The following is a 20,974-nucleotide window of genomic DNA, read 5'->3' on the forward strand; positions in this document are numbered from 1 at the left end:
AGACGGGGTCCCCCACAAGGCGAGGGGGCTGACCGGGTGGCCTGTCTCTGGCAGTGCCACCCTGAGAACGCCCACTCCCCGGGGACACACACAGCTCTCTGCCCGAGGGCTGAAGCCCAGTACCTACCTCGTGGCACTTGAAGAAGGGAGAGACTTCCAGGGTGGTCCGAATGGCCTTCAGCCGGTCCCGGTAGGCGATCTGGGAATAGAAAGGTGACAGAAATATTCAACACCGCTTGAAAACTCACTTTCTCCAACTTCCTTATCTACAAGCGAAGCAACTGTGGCCCAGAGGAGGAAGGGCCGCCGGGCTCCAGACCCCACCGTTCTGCACTGGGAAGGATTTGCGGCACGTGGCCGGCCAGCAGCAGGTGGGCAGAAACCCTGTCACTCTCGAGGGGAGGGAAGACGTTTTCTGAAGCTGTGGGGTCGGCGGCTGAGGGAGAGCAGTGAGGGTCCCCTCAGCTTCCCTGCGTCCCTGCTGCAGGCTGGGGACAACCACGTCACCCTCCTCTTCCAAGCGGAAGTCTGGCCAGGGCCTGCTGCATGGGCACCATGGTGCAGCTCAGGCGAGGGCTGGGCCCCCGGGGCAGGCACGGTGACCCTCGCTGGCCGGCCCAGCGACCCTTCCTGGAGGCGCCTGACTCACCAGGATGTTACGGTTTCCTTTCGTGAACTCTCGGAAGGCCTCGGTGACCTGCTCCCTCGTTTTGGTCTTCTTGAAGTCCCGGTTCACGGAGCCGTCTTCTTTCTGAGAAGCAGAATGACACCCGCCGGGGACAGAGTCAGCGGAGGACCTGCGGGCAGGGACTGTGCCCGTCACCTAACGGCCACACAGCGGGTGAGCCCTGTGCTGACACCGAGCCGTGCTGAGGGCCGGTGGTGGTCGTCAGCTGCCCACGTACGGTGCGAGGAGACAGGTGGGCACAGCAGGGGGACGCCCGTCCCATGCCCTGACTCGGGAGAACACAGGGAGGGGACGGCAACCGCGCAGTGACAGTGCTAGGGAAGGCCGGAGGTCCGAGGGGCTGGAGGAGCGCCCTGCCCCAGAGGCCATGGCTGCCCACCGGGGGGGCCCGGCCCCTGGAACCGGTGCCTGAAAGTCCCTGTGTCCAGGGCTCCCTCCCTCGGGTTCCCTCAGCAGGGACAGGAGAGAAGTGCCCCCCACCCGAGCTCAGCTGCCTTCATCACCCAAGATCTCTCATCGCACGGGCCCCGGAAACAGAGCTTTCCTCCTGCCCCTCCCCGCCCCCCAATCCCTGCTGTCCCTACAGCTCGGTGACAGACACCAGAGGGCCAGCGGAGGACAGGCGGGTGGTTTGAGGAGACACAGAAGGGAAGGGAGCGTTAGGAGGAGGAGGAGGAGGGGGACATACTCTGCACCCACTGAGGGCAGGATGCAAAGCAGAGGGACATCTGGTTTCAAAAGGCAAGGACGGGCGAATGGCCTTCTCAGCCCGGACCTTGCAAAGCAGCTGTCCTGGGGGCAGGCGAGATCTTTCCCCCCAATGCCACTGTGACAGCGAGACACTGGCCACCGCAGAACCCTAAATGCCATCTGAAAAGAGGCTGAAGGGGACCCTCCCATCTGGACTCTCAGCCACCCAACCCTGCCTCCGGGGCTGGACTCTGGAGACAGACAACTCGGGCCAAGAATGGACAGAGAGTGGGAGACCCAGGACCCTGCAGGGACGGCCACCTGCTCTGGAGGTGGTGGCCGCCTGAGACCCCGCGGGCCGCTCCTCCCTGGCTGCGTGTGCCGCCTGCCCCGCGTGCGGGCCACGGGCATGGAGCGGCTTCCCAACGGGCGTCCCTCGAGCTGGGTCCCGCCTGGCCTCCTCGGCATGGGGCTTGGTCTGGGCTGAGCGCAGAGACCTCAGCAGAGGGCTGGCGGCCGGGCAGGGCGGCCATCGTGCCAGTGCCCCGCACTGCCATCTCCAAGTGTCTCCCTGGGGCTGGCTGCCCCACCGTGGGCGGGTGCAGGAGAAGCCGGCAGCTTCTGAAGGGCCCTAAGAGCAGCCAGGACCGGGGGCTGAACGTCGGTGGGTCCCAAGGCCCCCATCGCCCCACCAGCAGGGAGCCGGGCACCCTCGGGTGGCACCTCGCGGGGCTCACCTTGATGCCCTCGATCCTGAACCCCAGGGTGGCTGTGGAGCTGATGGTCTCCCGCCACTGCATGTACCGCGGCTTGGTCACCGCCCGCTGGGCCTTCTCCTCGTCCGTCGGGGCGTCGGGGTCCACCTCGATCATCTTCTGGTACATGTCCTTGCGCAGGCTGGGCTTCTTCCGGGCCTTGGTGAGCTCCTCCTCCAGGTAGGTCCTGTGGCAGGGGGGAGGTGACTTCAGGGCCATGCCTTGCCCGAGGGCAGCCGTCCCCCGAGTCGAGGCATGTTCACCGGATGGGCGGCACGCTCTGCCCGTGCCCGCCTGGGGCCGGCTCTTGGATCCAGCCTCAGTGCGTCGGGGTACCCACATCCCAGGGCCACCCGGGGTCCTGCAAAGCCCAGGGAGCTCCTCCTAGGGACAGCCCCACCCGGGCCAGCAGAGGAAGGAGGACGCAGGCCACCTTGGCGGCTGGTCCTGCTCGGGCCCCACCGCCCCCTTGGCTGCCTGGCCCTTCCATCCGGCGTGGGCTTCCAAAGCCGGCACTGGTCCTGCGTGGAGAACAGCTCTATCCCCCCGGGCCCAACCCTGCCAGGCAGCCCGAAGGCTGCGCCTGCCCGTCCACGTCTCCGGCTCTTTCCGAAGAGGGGAAACCTTGAGCACAAAGGTCAGGCCAGAAGGTGGCCTCGGAGGGGCACAGTGTGGACGGAGAAGCCCGTGATGGGGCGGGAAAGACCAGCAGGGCCCCTTGGCCTCCACCGTCCCCGACACACGCCCGGCTCACGCTGCCCCACCGGCGCCAGGCCCCCTCGCCCAGCCCCGAAACCTGAGAAACTGCCTCCAGCTGACAGCCATGGCCCTGCCCCCTGCACAGCAGTTCCAGCCGGCCTGGCGGGGACCACCTAGACACCGGGGAGGTGACAGGGGCAGGGACGCTACAGGACTTGAGCAGCCTGAGGCTGAATCACCGGCCCTGGGCTGCCGGGACGCCCCAACCCCCCCACACCCCAGCCTGCACGGGGCTGCCCCTACGGCCATCTCCACCCTGGACCATCTCCACCCTGGAGGGGGTGAGTCACCCCGCCCCTCTTTCCTGCTCCCCTTTAGAGCCCCCTTTCCCCTCACAGCGGGCTCAGACCCTGCCCACGGGGCTTCGGGAGTCAGAAACCAGCAGAGTCACTTGCAGGATGGGGAAGTTGGCTCCTCTCTGCCCCTGCGTGGGCGGGAGCTGCCCACAGAGCCCCGCCTGCCCCGCACGCGGCCCCCACCGGCCCCGTCCGTCTCCCACGCCTGCTCCAGCACCTCCTCCAACCTGCTGGCTCGGGACCCAGCACAGACTGAACAAAAACTCAGCACGCCTTAAAAACGAGGGGTTTTCAGAAACCACTGTCTCCACCACTTTTTGCACTGAAAGAAACAGGAAGAAAAACCCAAATCCTTTGGGTCCGAAGCTAGGCCTGGCCGGGACCTTCCAGGAGGTGACGAGCATTGTGAGGGGAGGTGAACAGCTTTCGGCTGGGCACTCGCATGCACACGCACACATAGGCACTCACGTGCACAGATGCACACGGGTACACACGTGCACACGCCACCTCGGTGCACCCAGCGCTAATCAGTGATGGCGGGAGGGACGGAGCGGGGGAGGGACGGAGCGGGGACTGCACGTGGACCTGTGTGGGCGGCTGCACTTCTGCAAAGAGCTCCAGCAGCTCCTCCAACAGGAAGCCGACGGCAGTCGGACCCCTCTTCTCACGGCCTTCTCTACACAGGCCCCTGCAGCCCAACCTGGGCAGAGCCACCCCCGCAGGAGAAGAGAGGGGCCGGGCGCAATGCCCCCAGGGCTGCCAGAGGGACACAGGGAGGGGACCCCTCTAGCCCCAGAGGGACAAAGCTCCATCCCATGCAGGAGGGGCCGTGACTCACGACTAGGTGAGGGGAGTGCCCCCTCAGGAAGGCAGCAAGCCCGTGGGGAGCCAGCTGGTGGCAGAGCAAGGCCACCAACACCTCGTACAGGGCAGAGGTGCAGGACACGGACGAGCCTCCCCTCCCCAGGCCCCTGGTCCCGATGTCAGCATGACACTCTGGCTGTCCGTGGTGAGTCACACATCTAAGAACAGAGCCACGTGAGCGCATGTCCCTGCGGAACCAGGGTCCCACGAAGCCCCTAGTTGGAGATGCCACCCGCATCCTCACTACAGCCGATGCTGTGTTTGCCGACTGGCCCTTCTCGGACGCGTCTCAGCCCCTCGTGCCTTGGGGCTCAGTGCTGGGGTGGCTCTGGGCTCCGGCCTCCACCCTCTGGCACAGACAGGCCACACTCTGGGGGTGGCCTAGGACGGCTGGTCTCAGGAGAGCCTCTGAGGCCGAGGGCTCTGGATTAACGCGTGTGGGAGAGACCCAGAGTCCACGGCCCAGACGGAACTGGCCGCCACACTAGAGAGAGCCGTGGAAGTGGGGTCCCCATGGAAGCCGGGCTGTGGCCGGGGGCCAGGTGCAGATCCGCACCGTGCCGCTGCCTGGCTGGGGGGCCCTGCGAGTCACAGAACCTCTGGGTGTCAGAACCCCCCTGCTCAGACCAGACTGCGATCCAACTCCCATGGTGGCGTGAGAACGCACGGGGCACATGACACAAGCGTCTACCGCAGTGCTGGCTGCAAGGACGGTCCCAGACTCACCTGCAGGGAAGGTGTGGCTGGGTGGGCCCCGGTTCTGGGGCGACCCCCCTCTCCCCTCCACCTACTCCTCTCTCATCCCACCCACTCCGGGCCCCTGCCAGGACCGGGCAAAACGTGTCCCAGCCTCGCGGGTCACTCTCGGTCTTTCCGGAGAGCCCTAGGGCGCCATGAGAGGGAAGCTGCCGGAGTCTAGGGGGTGGAGGGCAGCCCCGGGGCCGGGGTGGGGTGGCCCCAGCAGCCTGGGGAGCAGGCAGGCTCCTGGGCAGGGTGCCCTTGTGACTTCCAAAACTGACTGGCCACGCATTCCTCACACAGGGTGTAAGATTGTTGGCCACAGTCTAGCGAATACCAACTGGAACATTTTCCAGTGTTCGTGCTGTGACCTGCACCCCTCCCCTGCAGGCGAGCCGAGTCCTCCCACCGCTGTCTGGCTTGGGAGGAAGGGCCACGCCCCCCCTAGAGAGGGCACAGGCTGGGGTGCCGGGGAGGGTCTTCCAGGGTCAGAAACCAGACTCTGCGGAAAAGCAGTGGGGGCTGAATGGATGGTCTGTCTCCCCCCTGCCCCACCCCTGCCCCCTGTGGGCTAAGGACAGTGAGGGTCTTGGATGTGCAGGAGCAAACAGGGGGGCCTCGACCTCTCCACCTTCCGCACCCGGCTCTGGGGGCACCTGCAGGGAACTGGGCGTCAGCCTGCAGGGCTCCCAGGAGGGGCGGGAGGACAGAAACACTGGTCAGCTTGGCCCACTCCTCCCCTGGCTGCCCCAGCCCCCCAACACCCCCCCAACACATATGCACGCACACACACGCATGCACACACATGCATGCATACACACGCACATGCACACACATGCATGCACGCACACACACACACACGCACACACACAACCCTCTTCCTCAGTCTCCTCTTATGAGAAATGAACCGGTCAAACCCTTCAAAGCAGACACAGGCTGCAGCTCTGAGCGCTGTGTCCCGGGCCTGGCCTCGTCCCAGGCGACCCACGCAGGGTACCCTGTAGGACCCTGTCCGGCCGGGGCCAGGCTCTCGCGTGGGCCCAGCATTCGGGGTCCCGCGTGGCTGACGGCCTCAGACAGACTCACCAGCCTTTCCCCATAGGGCGGAGAGAAGGGCCCGTGCGGGTGGCCCGGGGTGAAGGGACGAGAAAACCCTGCAGCCACACCAGGGAGCCAGAGCTCAGGGTGGCTGCCCGGCCCCCTCCTGCGTCTCCCCGTCCCTCTGGGGTCCTCTCCAGCCTTGGCTCTCTGGGCAGCCGGGTGAGCCCGAGCCCCCGCAGGCAGGACCCTGGGCTGGCGGCCAGCCCCGCACACAGGCCCCGGCCAGGCCCAGTCTGCGATGTCGGTCCTCGAGCACCTGGGCTCCCCCTCAGCTGTGCGCTTGGGCAGGTGCAGGTGTGTCTGGCAAATCAACATATTCTACTGTCCGCGCTCTTGTCCCCTCCCAGCTCCGGGGTGATGAGAAGCCTCACCCTGGCGGGAAGTCACCCTCCTGCCTCCCCCCTACCTGGTGCCCCCCCCCCCCAATCCCACCTGACCCAGGAGCAGTTGTTTCCTCCCTTTCTGGGGAGGCTCAGGGCCCAGCCAGGGCCCCCCTTCCTGGCCCCGCCAGCCCGAGGCTCCTGCCTCACCCCAGCTCGCCAGGGAAGGGCAGGGGCTGCCACGGGCACAGCCAGGGTCCCTGCACCCTCTGCACACGAGGGGAGGTGCCCGGGGGACCGGGTGGGCTCTCGTTGGTCAAACAGCCTGTGCAGCTCACCCTGGCGCCCAGGAGCCTCCGGGAAGCCCCGTGCGCTCTCCGCTGTGGCCGCGTGGCCAGGCCTGGCCGGGGTGTGCGCGGGGCGTGGGCATGTGCGGGGCGTGGCCAGGCCTGGCCGGGGCGTGCGCGGGGCGGGCGGCCGGCTCACCTGACGCCCATCTTGCAGTCCATCACGCAGGGCGAGTCGAAGTCGGCCAGCAGGTCGTCCATCTGGTTGTAGCGCTCCCCGTCCTTCACCACGTCGCCGTGGTAGGCGGGCACGAAGGGCCGCAGCACGTCCACCATCAGCCGGTCCAGGCAGCGCTGCTCCGACTCGCAGTGCTTCTTCAGGATCCGGCCGTTGGCGGCCGCTTTGAAGCTCCCTGCGGAGCAAGCGGGGAAGGGCCTGTGTCCCCAGCCGCGGCCGGCGGGCCGAGGTGGCCTCCCCTGCGCGGTGCTGGGGCCCCCGGGAGGCTGCGCCCGGGGCTGGAGGAGTTTCCGCTGAGGACCAAGCACTTTAAGGGGACTGGATTCAAGTCCCCGTCCCCCAACTCACTGACTGCAACCCCAGGTTGGTCCCCCAACTTCCCTGGCCCCAGACTCCTCATCGCGAGATGGAGGAACACCAGTGCTCACTGCCGAGGGTCACAGGGCCACCGGAGAGACCTGAGCACCAACGCTGCTCGCTCCTTGGTGTTCCTATGGCAACCCCACCTCCATCATCACCTGCTTCTCAGCAACCGGTCCCCGGCCTCAGTGCAGAAGCCCTGGTGGGACGGGACTCAGAGCCAGGACAGGGGAGATGAGAGGGCTCAGAAGTGGGGGTCCAAGGCCCAGCCCACGTGGGCAGCGCTGCTTCTGAGCCAGACCCTCAGGTGCGTATTTACAGAGAGGGTCCCCTTCCTGCATGTCGTCAGGGGTAGGAAAGAACATGGGAGCCTGAGCCAGCCTGGACAGGACCCGCAGGCCGGCAAAGTCACGAAGGCCAAGTCCACAGGCAGTCACTGAAGTGCCCGGTGGCCGGTGCATCCGAAGAGCCCCACGTGTGGGCCGGATGACTCTGGGGCCTTGTTCCTCCTCCCCTGCCACTGCTGGGCCAACTGGCGACCACACCCTGACCCGGCTCCCAGCCACCTTCCACCCTGCACCTGCACGAGGTCCTGCGGCCGTGGGTGACGTGCCTGCATCTCCCACCAGCCACAGGCTCCTTCGGGGCAGAGACTACGTCTCCACTAACGCTGGAGCCCCGGGGCCGTGGGGGTGCGGGCAGACAGCAGGCACTCAGGGAAGCACTCAGCTCTGCCTCTTTGTCCGGGGTGACAAACGGTGGGCAAGCCGTAAAGACTGATGGCTTCCTCTGGCTTACTGAGCAAAATTGGAGGGAGAAAGAGCGAGATCGGAAGAGAAGGGATGGGGGGGGGGGCACGTGTGCTCTGGGGGAGGGGCACAGGCTCCAGAGAGGGCAGCTGTGCGAGCCCACTCGCAAGTGTTACGGCCACATCTGCCAAGCGTGGCTGCGATCTCAGACCAGCCTCTGGGACAGACCCCGGGCTGGGTGCCGTCAGCCCCGGGGCAGAGAGTCCAGGCCCGCCCCCGCCCCCTCTGCTGGGCGGCTCGTCCCCTCGGGAGGTCGGGGGAGCTGCGTCTACCTGCGTGTCCCGCCAGCTGGATCCAGGGGTACTTCCTCTTGAAGGACATGACAAACGGAGACCAGTGCACCATGGTTTTTATTTTCCTCCATGATTTGCTCTAGACACAAGCAGACAAAAAGCTCTGCGTTAGCAAGGCGCCCTCTGCTGTCCGGTGAGGATGAATTCGGGGCAGGGCACCCACTGCCTGTGGCCACGGCGTGAGAAGGGCCACGCCTGCGGCACAGGGGCCCTGGGTGGGCTTCGAGGACCTTGCTGCTGTCACCCACGTGGCCCAGAGTTGGCGGTGGCTTTGCCCCATTTCAGGCCGAGCAAAGTGCTCAGGGGACCTTCCCTCGTCCCCGGGGCAACGGCCCCTCTCACCGCACTGCTGCCTCGCGGGGTGTCTCTCAGGTGCAAACAGCCGGGCCGTCCGTGTGCGTGCGTGTACACGTGTGTGCACGCATGTGCACGTGTGCACCCGTGCGTGTTTGGGGAGAACGGGGCCGTGGGCAGGAAGCTCCTTCTTGCTTTATTTTCTCAGCAAGCGAGCGAGGCAGTCGCCACTCTTAGTATTTCCACCGGGTAGAGCCTGAGCCCCACAGAACTGAGTGATAAAGCTGAGATTTAAACGCTCGTCTACACAACACCCACACACACATGCACACACGCACACACATGCACACACGCACACACATGCACACGCACGATCCTCTTCTTCCTCAGCAAGAAACGCTTCTTTGGAAAACCAACATCCTTAAGTTAACTGTAATAAGAACAGGCTGTGGAGATGGACAATCAAGTGTCCCCCAAAACACCCGGTCCCGAAGGGAGGGACGAGACCCTGAGTTCCTGCGAAAGTGGACCCCTGACCAGCAAGACCACAGGGGCAGAAGCCGCGGGGCTCCGAGTGGGGACAACGGGCGGCGCCTGGGGAGTCTGCAGACGAGGACGATGAGGGGGTCGCGGCTGACGGGGGACATTGGACCCGCGGCTCCCCGCTCCCCGCCCCGAAGAGAACGTGGTCGCCGCTGGGTGCCAGGGTGAGATCGAGGTGGAATCAGCTTTCTTTGTGTTTTCTCTCCTTGCTGAGGCTCACTGCTCTGTCCTCAGGTTTCCAAGTTCAAATCTATTTAAGGAGAGGAATTCTTCCTCACTGAACCTGGCAATTTTTATCCCCATCCCAGAGGCCCTCACCCTGCCACCGCCAAGACCGATTCTATTCCTAAGCGAGGGCAGGGCCCGGAGGCCGTGTGACAACAGCCGGGCCTCTGCTGACAAGGGTGTTTTGCTAGATCCTTCCGACGGAGATCACCAAAGGCGGCCACGGCAGCGGAGGTGTTTCTGTCTGAGCCCGAGTCCCGGCTCCAACCCGCCTCCCTGGCTGGCCCCGAACAAGTGCCTGGTCCCCTTTTTTTTTTTAAATTCGAGGCAGGGACTCACACTCTGTTGCCCCGGCTGGAGTGCAGTGGTGTCATCACAGCTCACTGCAGCCACAGAATCCTGGCCTCCAGCGATCCTCCTGCCTCAGCCTCCCAAAGTGCTGGGATCACAGGCGTGTGCCACTGTGCCCGGCCCCCGATGCTCTTTGGGGCCCCATTTTCTTATCTGTAAAATGGAAGTGACACATAGGTCCCCTTTCTCCCAGGAGATAAAGCCACAGGGGTGTCAGTGGAAGTTCTTAACCCTCTGTGGTCCAAGAAGGGACACAGGTGTTGCTGACGTTACCCGGGGAACAGCGGCGTTGCCATGGATACTGAAGAATAAAGACCGCGGAGCCCGGGGCCGGGTCGGGGCCCCTCCCATGGGATGCAGCTCTCCACACCCCACAAGGCGCAGGGCGGGGGGACACCCGCCGGCCAGACAGCAAGGCTGGGCCCAGCAGGGCCATTTGAAGCTGAGAAACCTCTAGTTCCCGGACTTCTCTGCAGAGGCTAAAGACCAGGGGTCCAGACAGGAGAGGGGCGCTCCAGGGCGGGGGTCCCCCGACAGCTTGGGATCTAAGAGCCTCTGCACATGGCAGAGCTCTGGGGAAACGGGGCGTTGTCCTGTTGCCTCCCCCTCCCCCTCACCTCTTCCATGTCTTCCCCAGGAAAACGGCCCCTGCATGCGTCCTCCCATGATGCCCAGGCCTGCCCTGCCTGGACGAGGACCGCCCTGCGCTCGCACCAGAAACTTCTTTCCTCTTGCTGGCAGCAGCACGCAGGGCTTTCCCGTGGTTTTTAAATAGCAGGACCCGGCAGGGCCTCATGTCACTGCCAAACAGTCAACAGAGAAAGCACGTTCTGGGTGCAGGCCGGGGACAGGGGGGCTGCAGGGGCCCCCCAGCCCACAGGAGCAGAGAAAAATAAAAGGACGGGAGGAGGTTACAGAAAATCGATTCCCCTGTGACCGTCCAGGAGACCACAGCACGACCTCAGGAACCAACTTCCCTACCAGGCAGACACCGTGCGGGAGCAGGTTAGGCTAAGTCTCCCCCAGGGAGCCACGGTCCTCAGAAATGGACTCCAGGCGTCTTCCCCCAGCGAAGACAGGTGATGAGGCAAGAAGCATCCCATCTGAGGGAATTTATCACTCAGCTCTGGCCCCGTCCCAGGGAGAGAGGCTCAAGAGTGAGTCCCCACTGGCCGCCTCTGTCACTCCTTGTCAGACCACAGTCCCAGGTCTCCAGCGTCTCAGGCAGAGCTTCAGGAAACACACGAGCAGCCTTCAAAGGCCCTGAACGTGGGGTGGCAGAGGGCACCTGGCCCCAGCCAGGGTGCGGCTGGCTCTGCTCCCTCGTCACACCCAGTCATCAGGGCATCCCGACGTCCCCTGCAGACCCTTCCCAGAGCACCTCCGCAGCTCCGTGTGCGTGGCAGGTGCCCGCTGGCTCCCGGGGTGCAGGGGGTGCTCCTGGGTGAGTCCAAGGGGGGCCTGGCCAGCTCTGCCGTGACCCTAGCTCGCCCAGCCTGGCCGGTGGATTCACAGGGGGACTCATGCTGGCTGGCACCGCTTTTGTCATCTCTCAGGGAGGTGGCAGGGCTCATTTCTGCGTCCGTGCGAACACACACACCAGCCCCACGGCCAGCACCTAGTGCATGCGCTATACCTGTTCCCATTTACGGAGCTCTCCCTAAGTGACAGGCGCGAGGCCAGCGCAGCACGGCCTTGTTCCGATCTTCACAGCAACCCGATGATGGAGACGAGTCTTTCCAGCATTTGACGGAGGAAGAAACTGAGGCTCAGCGAGTCATCTCCCTAAAGTCATTCCACTCTATGCCACACACGGAGCCTCCCAGCAGAGCCGGTTTCCAGGGCGGGGGAGGGGGGGGGTCCTCATACAGAACGCACAGCAGGGAGCCCCTCCCCCGGCCTGTCCTCGGAGATGCCCAGAGCTCTCGAGAACCCGGGGCAGAAACGATCCACTGGCCGTGGGCCTGCAGGGGCCAGGCTGAGCCCCGGGGCACAAGCCTGGGCAGGGTCGCTGACGCCGTGTGTTTGTCTAGACCACATTCCAAGCCTCCCCAGGATGCTGACGGTTCCCGGGCAAACGCCATCCTCTGGCTGGTTCTCCCCGTCAGACGTCCTCGTCATGCCACAGGGCATCCCTAGTGACGCTGCCTTAGATAAATAAAAGGGCTGACTGGCCTAACGTCTTCCATAAAGCAGGCAAAAAAGGACGCCGGGGAGGAGGAGGGGAGGGGGACGGAGGAGGAGGGGAAGGAGGGGCCCACAGTCTGCCCCAGGCTAGGCCGTGAGCACACGGGGGTCTCTGGTCACCCCACCTGGGAGACGCTGCAGCTGCCATAGGGATCAGCTACACAACACTCGAGGCCCAGAGCAAAATGAAAATGCAGGGCCCTGCAGGGGGTCCCTGAGAGCCCACCAGGGTCAGCAGGGCCTGCAGGCTGAGCCAAGCCTCGCACCGTCCAGCAGGGGGGAGGCCAAACCCGACAGGCATGCGACGGGCTGCCCCTGCCCCTGGGGAGCCCGGTCAGAGGCCCCTGCAGAAAGTTCGGTTTCCAGGCAGGGGGAGCTCAGCCCGTTTCTCAACAGCCCTCCGACACTCCCCTCCCATAAGCCTGAGCAACGCGGCGGCCACCCCAGAGAAGCTGCCCCCTGGACAGCTCCTCACGGCCCCACACTGACCCCAAGACGGCCACCCTCGTCCCTGACTCTGCCAGGCCCACGGCCTGTCCCCGGCCTCCCCTCTCCGCTGTCAGGCCTCTGTCTGAAACCCTCTGCCTCTGAGCTGGAGACGCAGGCCCTGGCGCTGGAATCTGTTTCTAGAAGGCGGCAGGACAAAGCAGCACCGTCCGGGTTTGGGAGTGAGAAGGGACACTCTCTCTGCCACCTGCCCTGCAGCTGTGGGTGACACTCGGCGTCCTCATCTGTACACGGGGCACGATGACGATGCACACGCCCCGCCCACCCCACGCGGTGACCACGGGAACCCGATGAGGGGACACACAGACATCTGTATCCTGTCACACACAGGCACACCCTACAGGTTCACTTTGGTTTTTACTTCTGTGTCTTATTTTTTTTTTTAATTGAAATAATTTTTTCCTCCAAGGCCCAGCAGACTGGCACGTCTCCAACGGGGCACTGCCAGACGGCCGGGTCGCTGCGGGGTGGCAGTCAGATGAGCTAACTGCGTGATTGATGGCTCACGAAGAGTCCCCTCCGATACCCGCGTCAGCTCCGGGAACTCACGGGGCAGCTCCTCGGGCCCGAGATCTGCGACTGGGACTCAGAGCCAGCCAGAGCCCAGGTGACTCAACACACCAGTTTCTGGCTCAGAAGGTCAAGCGAGTTGCAAAAAGCAGAAAGGACGGTTTCCCAAATAACCCGTTTCGCACATGTGGGACACGGCCAGGCGCTGCCAAAGAAGGCTGTTTTCGGGGCGGACAGTGCGGATTGCTCAACACGTCTCATTTCATAAAGGGGGTTCTTCTTAACGCCTTTCCCACCTGACTTGTTCCCTTAATTCGCCGCTTTCCCTCCAGCAGTTTTCATTTAAATAGTTTAATCAGCTGACTTTTATTTTTAGATAATTTTAAAGAATCTCCATTTTTTTTTTTAACAGTCAAAGAGATGAGGGGAAATCTCTAAAGTATCAGAAAAGGGAAATAAGCCCTGGGCCCTGTACCTCTCCCAAAACGGTATCGTCAGAGCGTCTGTTGCAGCACGTGTATGTTCCCGTGCATGTGCAAGGGAGTCACGTGTCAAATGCCTGCCCTACTGCCAAGGACTACTGCAGTATCTCGTGTAATTCTCACTCAACACGGACACAGTTATCTCCATTTTGTCCATGACGACGCATGTCCAGAGAGGTTTAATGACTTGCCCAAGGTCACGCAGCTTCCAGGTCTCTGCCACTGAATTCTGAGGATTTTGTCTCAGCCAACAGGACGACTGGGTCCCCATCGCCTCTCCCCCAGTTACAAAGTAGCCTCGCACACACAGCAAGGGCTTTGTCAAGAAGAGTGACCTTTCAGACAGGGAAGCCTGACCTGCCCCCCGTCCCCTCCCTCCAAGTCTGTCCCAGCACGTCCTCACTGACCCCCGCTCAGGGCAGGCACCCCTGACGAAGCCCCGAAAGTGGAGGAAGGACGCCCCTGCCCGGGGAGGGCTGCTTGTGTGTCAAAGCCTTTGTGTTCTGCTCTTGCAGAAGTCTGAGCAAAAGTCATTGAGTTTTCCATGTTTGGAAATAATGCTTTTTTTCTTCCTGCTTCTTCATTTGGTCTTTCTAAAAAAGCAGTTAGGGTTTCCCTAGTGATCATTATTTCCTTCACTGGGGAAAAGCCTGGTGCTTCTCCCGGGCTGCGGAGCGGAGACGCGGCCAACTTTGTTCATTGTGTTCCCGCTGGCGGAGCCCGGCCGGCTGACGGCGGCTGGGTGCGAGCCCGGGCAGGTAGGGGCCCCCGGCCCGACAGCTCCCTCCTGGAGCCCCGGTTGGAAACCTGGCCGGGGCCAAGGAGCAAACCCTGCCCCTGCCAAAAAAAGAGCTGTGCGCTTGGAGGGGAGGAGGGAAGCGGCTTCCAAAGCCAAGACACCAAGGATTGGAAAAATTAAGCCCAAGGACTTGGCAGGGCAGGTAGCTGCAGCTAAAAATAACGTCTGGATTGAAGACTAACCGTCTCTGCCCTTTAACGAACAAGAAAATCCCCCTAAGAGCCAAGTGCAAAATACTGTTCAAAAAAGACCTGAGTGAGGTTTTATTTCTTTCCCATCCGTCCCCACCCTCACGTGACGCCCCCACGGGGGAGGCTCGAGCTTTTCCTCACCTGCCCTTCACAGAACGACATGTGGGTGGGCGAAGTTCCTCCTTCAGGAGCAACTGCTGGTCTGGGCAGGGGAACGGGGACGGGGGGTCCCCGCTGGCCCCGCAGGCTGGGACCCCCTGGCTACCGCAGGCACAAGTGGCGAGAACCGGCCCTGTCCTCTCCACCCCGTGGTTCCCAGGCGATGCCCAGGCCCTGGCGGCCCCAGCCCCGGGGTCCTTTCACACAACATGCAAGGGTTTGGGGGGCCACTTCCACCCAGGCTAGTCACCCCCACATCTGAGCTGTCTTTGCTGGCAAGCACCGGGCAGCAGGACGCTGGGGACATCGCGAAGAATGTCCTTCCACCAGCCACTCTGTGTTTCGGGTCTACGCGCCTAGCCTCATCCGAACTTTACCGGAGTTGGCACCCGAGGGGCCCCGGTCTTGCCAAACCAGGCTTTTTTTTTTTGGTTACCCAAGAATTGAGGTGTCCTTCACCCGAAATGGAAATGTTCCTAACCCTCCCTACCCGGCAGGGCCCTGCAAATGCTCCATCTCTGTTAGAAGGTCACTCACTGGCTCTGCCCCCTCCTCCCTCCCGGATTCCACCCTCTTAAGAACTAAAAATAATGAAGGGCAGGAGGAGCAGGGGAGAGGAAGCTCGGGCGAGTAGGAAATGCTTTGGGGGGCGCAGAGGCCTCTCAGGGCCTCAAAGGCTGCTGGGCCCCGAGGCCGAGGCCGGGAGGGGACCAACAATGGGAGGAAACAGGGAGTGGCGAGGCCGGGGAAGAGCCTGGGGGTGGGCGGGCTGCTCCAGGCTGACTTCCTCACGGGACAGGGGGCTCAGCCTTTCCTCTGGGAAAGGGCGCCGGGCTCTGCCCGGCCACCGAGGGCCACCCCTGCAACACACAGCGGGTCCCCTCCCTCCCTTTGCCTCCTCTGCTCCTCCCCAGGGACTTTATTTTTACTTTGGTCAATGCGAAAAAAACAAGGCCGAGTTACAGAGGGTGGAAATTTACTGAGGGGCCTCAGTGCTCAGCGGACAGTCACACTGAGGCTCTGGACCACCGAGCTCCCCTGGCATCCCGCCTGGGCCAGCGATGACATCTGTCCCCATCCCTACCCCAACACACCTCTGGGGGACAGCTTCCCTGGCCTGGGGAGCTAAAGGCGCTCCCTCCTTCCTTCTCAGCCCACGGAGATGTGCGGCTGGGCGGGAGGGGAGAGCAGCCCACAGCGTGTGAGCTGGTCTAGAACGGTAATGAACAGCCAGCATGTACTCGGTGCTTACTGGAGTACTACACAGTGCTCGGTGTATGTCTGATAACAGCATCTCAACCTGACACGGAGCTGTTCCCATTTTACAGGTGGGAACACTGAGGCACACAGAGATGAGACGGCTTGCCCAAGGTTCTACAGATACTTAATCAGGCCAGCTCCAGGGTCCACACTCTTCATCACTCTGCCGCTTCATTTCTTATCACTAAACTCAGGTTTAGACTATTCTGTCATTCCCAGCTGAGTTTCTGTTTCTTCCTCATCTCTACAATGGGAATTCCACCTACCCTGCACGGCTGCTTTCAAATGCTGTGTGTGTAGTGCCTGCTACGTAGACAGGGACCCTCAATAAAGGCATGTGTACCATCTGCTCTGTGATCCCCCCCAAGGGCAAAAGCTTGTGACCAGGATGCATCACACGGGAAGCAGCCGTGCACTGGCCCGGAGGACGTTGGCAGCAGGGTCTGACCACCTGCTCCCCGAAGCCCAATCCCAGCCTTGAATCCCACCTTCCGGCCGGGCGCGGTGGCTCACGCCTGTAATCCTAGCACTCTGGGAGGCCGAGGCGGGAGGATCGCTCGAGGTCAGGAGTTCGAGACCAGCCTGAGCAAGAGCGAGACCCCGTCTCTACTAAAAACAGAAAAAATTAGCCAGGGTGGTGGTGTGCCTGTAGTCCCAGCTACCCGGGAGGCTGAGGCAGGAGGATCACTTGAGCCCAGGAGTTGGAGGTTGCTGTGAGCTATGCTGACATTATGGTACTCTAGCCCAGGCAACAGGACAGAGGCAGCTCTGCCGTGAGGCCACATGTGGCAACACACTTCTTCATCCCATGCTGGAAGGTGACATTTAAAAAGCCGGGAATCGGAAAGGAAGTTTCCTGGCTGCAGGAACGAGCTCCCGTGCGAGCAGCTCCTTAACACTCCCTCGTACGTTCTCAGAGATTTCCTGACACTGAAAAATCTTCAAGTTACAAATTTAAAAACCTAAGCTTACTATTTGGACATAGCAGAAGGGACAAGATTTCCTCAACCTCCAGCTTAGTTGACCTTTCTAGACCAAGGACATTAATGGTCAAAATACTGCCTTTTCTGCAGCTTCTGGGAATGCAGACAGAGCGTGTGAGAGGTTTGGTGAAGGGGGTCACCCTAGACTAACTCCAAAGCCAGATTTTTGGGAACTCCTACTTAAGGAATTTCTAACAAGGAAGCTTTTCAGGAAGGACTCCATGAAAGCTTGTAAGCAGTATCAGATATTTAAGCTATATTTAGAAAATATTTCCAAGCAAGGTATGTTGGTGCAATTCGCGTTTCTGACAGATGATACGGATTTGCCCGTGGCTCAGCGGCGCTCAGCAAGCAGGAACGCAGACTTGCAGAAAGGACCAGAAACCCCAGCCTGCTTTCTGAAAAGCAGCTTCCCCGGCAGAGGCCGACGCACGGCTCTGAATTCTGCCGTGAGTCACCCAGCGTCCCTCGCCCGACCGGAGCTGCTGGGGGCCGAGGTCCTGTATCAGCCCGGCCGTCACGCGTCTGCTCACATGCACACGGCTGGAAGCACAGGAGGTGCACTGCCGAAAGCACACCCGTGAACCCCCAAGCACGAGCACGACTCATCGGCTCTCAGAACGTGGCTGTCCCCTGGGTCATCTTGACGGTACGTGTGACTTTCACAGATCGACTCATCACCCTTCCCCACGAATCTGTCAACTGGGGCCCTGCCGGTGGCAGTGGGCTGCTTACTTAGCACCTTCCCAGGGTAGCACGAGCCTCCCAGGGCCCCCCGAGAAGGAGGTGGCAGACGAGCCTCCCAGTCCCAGAGAAGCAAACGGGGGCACAGGGGCCCCCCCAGGCTTGCGTCCCAGTCTGGGGCAGACCTGGGGGCTCTGCCCAAACTCCCACCCCGGCGGCCTGCACGCCAGGTTCTCCTACCTGCTGGGACCAGGGACACCCCACGACTGTTTTTCCTTCACTTTTTGCCTTAGGCTACAACGACTTTACATTTATTTTACATTGAGATATTAACATTTTGTAGCAGCTCTTGGGATAATTACAGACAGGATGGGTTTTCACAAAACTGAGGTGCGGGTCGCCTATGTTCCACCCCAGGTCCTCCCTGCCTTCTCCCTCGATCTGCAGAGAAGTAAAACCATCCAAGGCAGCATCCACATCTACACCTGCCATCCGGGCTTCCTAGCTAAAGGCTCTTAAAGCCTGGGCCCCCCCATGAGTCACCCTCTTGCCTGCACAGCTTGCAGAAGGCTCCTGGTTCTCCTTTCACCTCCTCCCTCCTGCGTTAGGGGAAATGAAACATTATTGAGGGGCACAGATGGGTTATCTGAAGAATGAATCTGGAACAGTGGAGCCTGAGGAACGGGCTTAACTGAGACCCCAGAGTGTCCTTCCAGGGAGTGACCCTGAAGCACGGGAACCAGAGGGCCACTTGGTGGAACGGTCTGCCAGTGCGGACACGCTAACCCCAAGGGTCTCCCCAAGCTCGGGGCCTCCAGCTCGGGAGGCAGGAGCTAAATGAGAGCCTTTGAGCATTTACCGAGAGAGCAAACCTCCTTCACAATGTCCCCCTGCCGTGTGCCGGGCAGTGTGCGTGTCCTGGTGGACGAGGCGTGACAGCTGCCCCGGCTGAACACAGCGCGGCAGGGACTCTGCCCCAGAATCTCACGGTGACCACGGCTCTCTCGCGGGCCTGGCCTCTCCCAGGCCTCTGGGGACAGCTCGCATTTAGGAACTGTAACATCACTCCTAGGGAACAGAACCAGCTGGCTGATTTATTCCCCTTAACTTTCGAGGCTATTCTTAGGGCACATCTGTGTCCGGGTGAAGTCACCAAGGAAAAACCCCAGCGAAGAGGATATTTTCGTGCAGTCGTCATTTCAAGCTTTGGAAAAGGAAGCGAGTCGACAAACTGCCAAAGGGCCGCAGCATTCAAGGTGACCGGAGAGGCAGATGGAAAGAATCCGCCCTGGGAGTGCGGAACGCAGAGCTATTGACGCGGGGGGCCGGCAGGACTCGAGCCGTTTCCTCTCCCCTCCCCTCTCCCTTCACAGCAAAGTCAGAGAGCGGACGGTCCCCCCTCGTCTGAACCGGGAGGAAACCCAGTTGGTGACAAGTGACCAGATGACATGGGGCAGAGGTTCAAGCTGGTGGCCAGCAGGCTTGTTTTGTTCAGCTACAATTTTGTCTTCTAAATAAGCTGCCAACATTTAAAAGTCAGATTTCACGCCGAAATCGCAACTTCCAACTTCTCTTTGCAGACTGCAATCTCCGACTGCATCCCTGGGCTGGAGCTGGGGGGCGGCACGGTGGGGGGGGGCCTCTCTCCCCACCGCCCGGCCCCACCTGCTTACACGTCACCTGCCCGGGCCCCGGCGGCCTTCGAGTTTGAGCTGCTGGATTGGGAGCCAAAGAGGAAAGTACGGAGGAAGGCCGAAAGACCTCGCAGGGGGTCTGCTGGCCACGTCAGCGTGGACAAGTCACCTACTTGGCTGAGCGACCGCTTCTCCGCACAGCAAGGCCACAACTCAAAAGGCGTAGGGAGGGTTGGGTGGGAAAACAGGGAAGTGTTTGGAAACCTGAACACACCGCACGCAAGGCGAGATGCGGCCCTCTGGGTCTACAGGGCAGGATAAGATACCACGACAACCTCGGCCTCTCTCATGAGATGAGCAGCAGAGGAATTGCCACCCAAGGGCTGCCTCGGTGGTCACCTGTGAGAGTGACACAGGAGCCGGGACTCCTGAAGCAGCTGACCAGCCAACCCGGCTCTGCCTGCTCCACCGCCTCTCCCCGGGAGAAGGGGAACATCGCTGCGCTCACGCCCGAACACTCCCTGGCTCTGACCTCTGCCTCCAATGAGTGAGAACAGAATTTGGAGCCGGCGCACCTGGCATTTGGGACTGCCAACCACGGCCCCGCCCAGGTGAGGGGACACGCATGGCAGCGTCTGCGGCGGGCGCAGGAGCAAGCCTGCAAACGCCGGGGCAGAATCGCAGGGCACTGCGGCGTCTGAGCGTCTCACTTGAGTGTGGCCCAACGGCCCTCGGCCACCCGCTCTTTCCCCACCAGCCTGCCTGAAAGACAGAGAAGCGACAGAAATGGCCACAGAAGGACAGCGTCCCAAGGGCTCCTCACAAGATAAGGGGAGGTTTAAATGACACAGGCATCCTGTCGCCCTAAGTCCTCCCTAAGACAACGAGTTGAAGAGAGTGAGCAGCTGTCATTCCAGAGCCCGGTGCCTGGCACCAGAAGGGTCTGGCGCCTGTGGCCCACGGCAGCCGTGACTCAGGCTACACAATCAGGGTGTCACTCTGCCAGCTGCCACCGAGCCAGACGAGCTCAGAGGGGCAGCTGTCAGTACGTGCTGCTCTCAGGAGCAAGAGGGCATCTTCCTTCCCACCGGCTCCTCAGCAGAGCATCACACGTGACAGCGATAGTTCCCCGGTGGCCAAGGGCTTGAGGGGCTCTGGGCAGATGATGGACTGTGTGCACAGTCCCACTCCAGCACCCAGACCTGTGTCCGCCACCCTGCAGGTCTGACGGGGTGGTGCTGAATGAATGAGGATCGCTAATTACCTGGGAGACCCTAAGATCCCCACTTGGGGACAGCTAAGGAGACGCTGGCACCGGGCTCCCAAAACATCCAGGAGATCACTGAAGTCCCCTGATTCACCGCCCTAGCACTCTCCTGTCCCTGTCGCCAGCACTCCTTGCTCTCCCTATCTCTCAGGGATTACAACAGCCGCCCTGTGCCCTCCTGCAATCCGCTCTCCGCTCCCCGGCCTACGAGATCTTTCTAAAACATAAATCTGATCGTGCCAATTCCATCGGGTCCTTCCCCTGCTTTAAACCTTCAGTGGCTTCCCCAGAGCTGTCAGGACAAAGACCAAACTCCTTCCTGTGGACTCGCAGGGGCTCTCGCCCCCCACGCCCCTTCGCTCTCCAGGGTGTTGCACAACTCACCTGTGTGCGTTTGCCGAGACAGGCCATGCTGCCGCGTGCTCCTGAGCCGTTGGCGCTGTCCCCTCTGGCTGGAAGGCCCTTCCCTTATCCTGCCCAGAGAACTCTTACCCCTAACCCATGCTGTCCCCTCTTCTTTGCACTTTCCCCAGACCGTTTCCCCTTGCCCAACGCACCAACAAGGGCGGCTAACCACTTCTCCCTCCAGTGCTGTTCCCCAGACCCCAAACATCCACCCCTTCCTCTGCTCAGAGAATGATCTGGTTACAGCAGGAGGGTCACCCCTGCTACAGCAAGGGTTCCTCATGTTGAGCCCCGA

At 61.9% G+C, this 20,974-nt stretch overlaps 1 protein-coding gene across 2 annotated transcripts in view; it reads right to left on the reverse strand.

The window, feature by feature from the left end:
• The window catches only part of ITPKB (inositol-trisphosphate 3-kinase B), an 88,934-nt gene that overhangs the window by 3,749 nt on the left and 64,211 nt on the right, over positions 1 to 20,974 (reverse strand). The window contains exons 3-7 of one of the 2 annotated variants that reach the window (XM_045537163.1): positions 8,178 to 8,277; positions 6,698 to 6,911; positions 2,116 to 2,320; positions 650 to 751; positions 128 to 199 (exon numbers count right to left, since the gene is read on the reverse strand). In XM_045537163.1, the coding sequence (XP_045393119.1) occupies positions 128 to 199; positions 650 to 751; positions 2,116 to 2,320; positions 6,698 to 6,911; positions 8,178 to 8,277 (693 nt within the window). Of the gene's footprint in view, positions 1 to 125; positions 200 to 649; positions 752 to 2,115; positions 2,321 to 6,697; positions 6,912 to 8,177; positions 8,278 to 20,974 lie in introns of those variants that run through there. The other variant, XM_045537164.1, reaches the window with a different exon arrangement.

The sequence above is a fragment of the Lemur catta genome, chromosome 25 (genome assembly GCF_020740605.2).
Source record: "Lemur catta isolate mLemCat1 chromosome 25, mLemCat1.pri, whole genome shotgun sequence".
Classification (NCBI taxonomy): Eukaryota; Metazoa; Chordata; class Mammalia; order Primates; family Lemuridae; genus Lemur; species Lemur catta.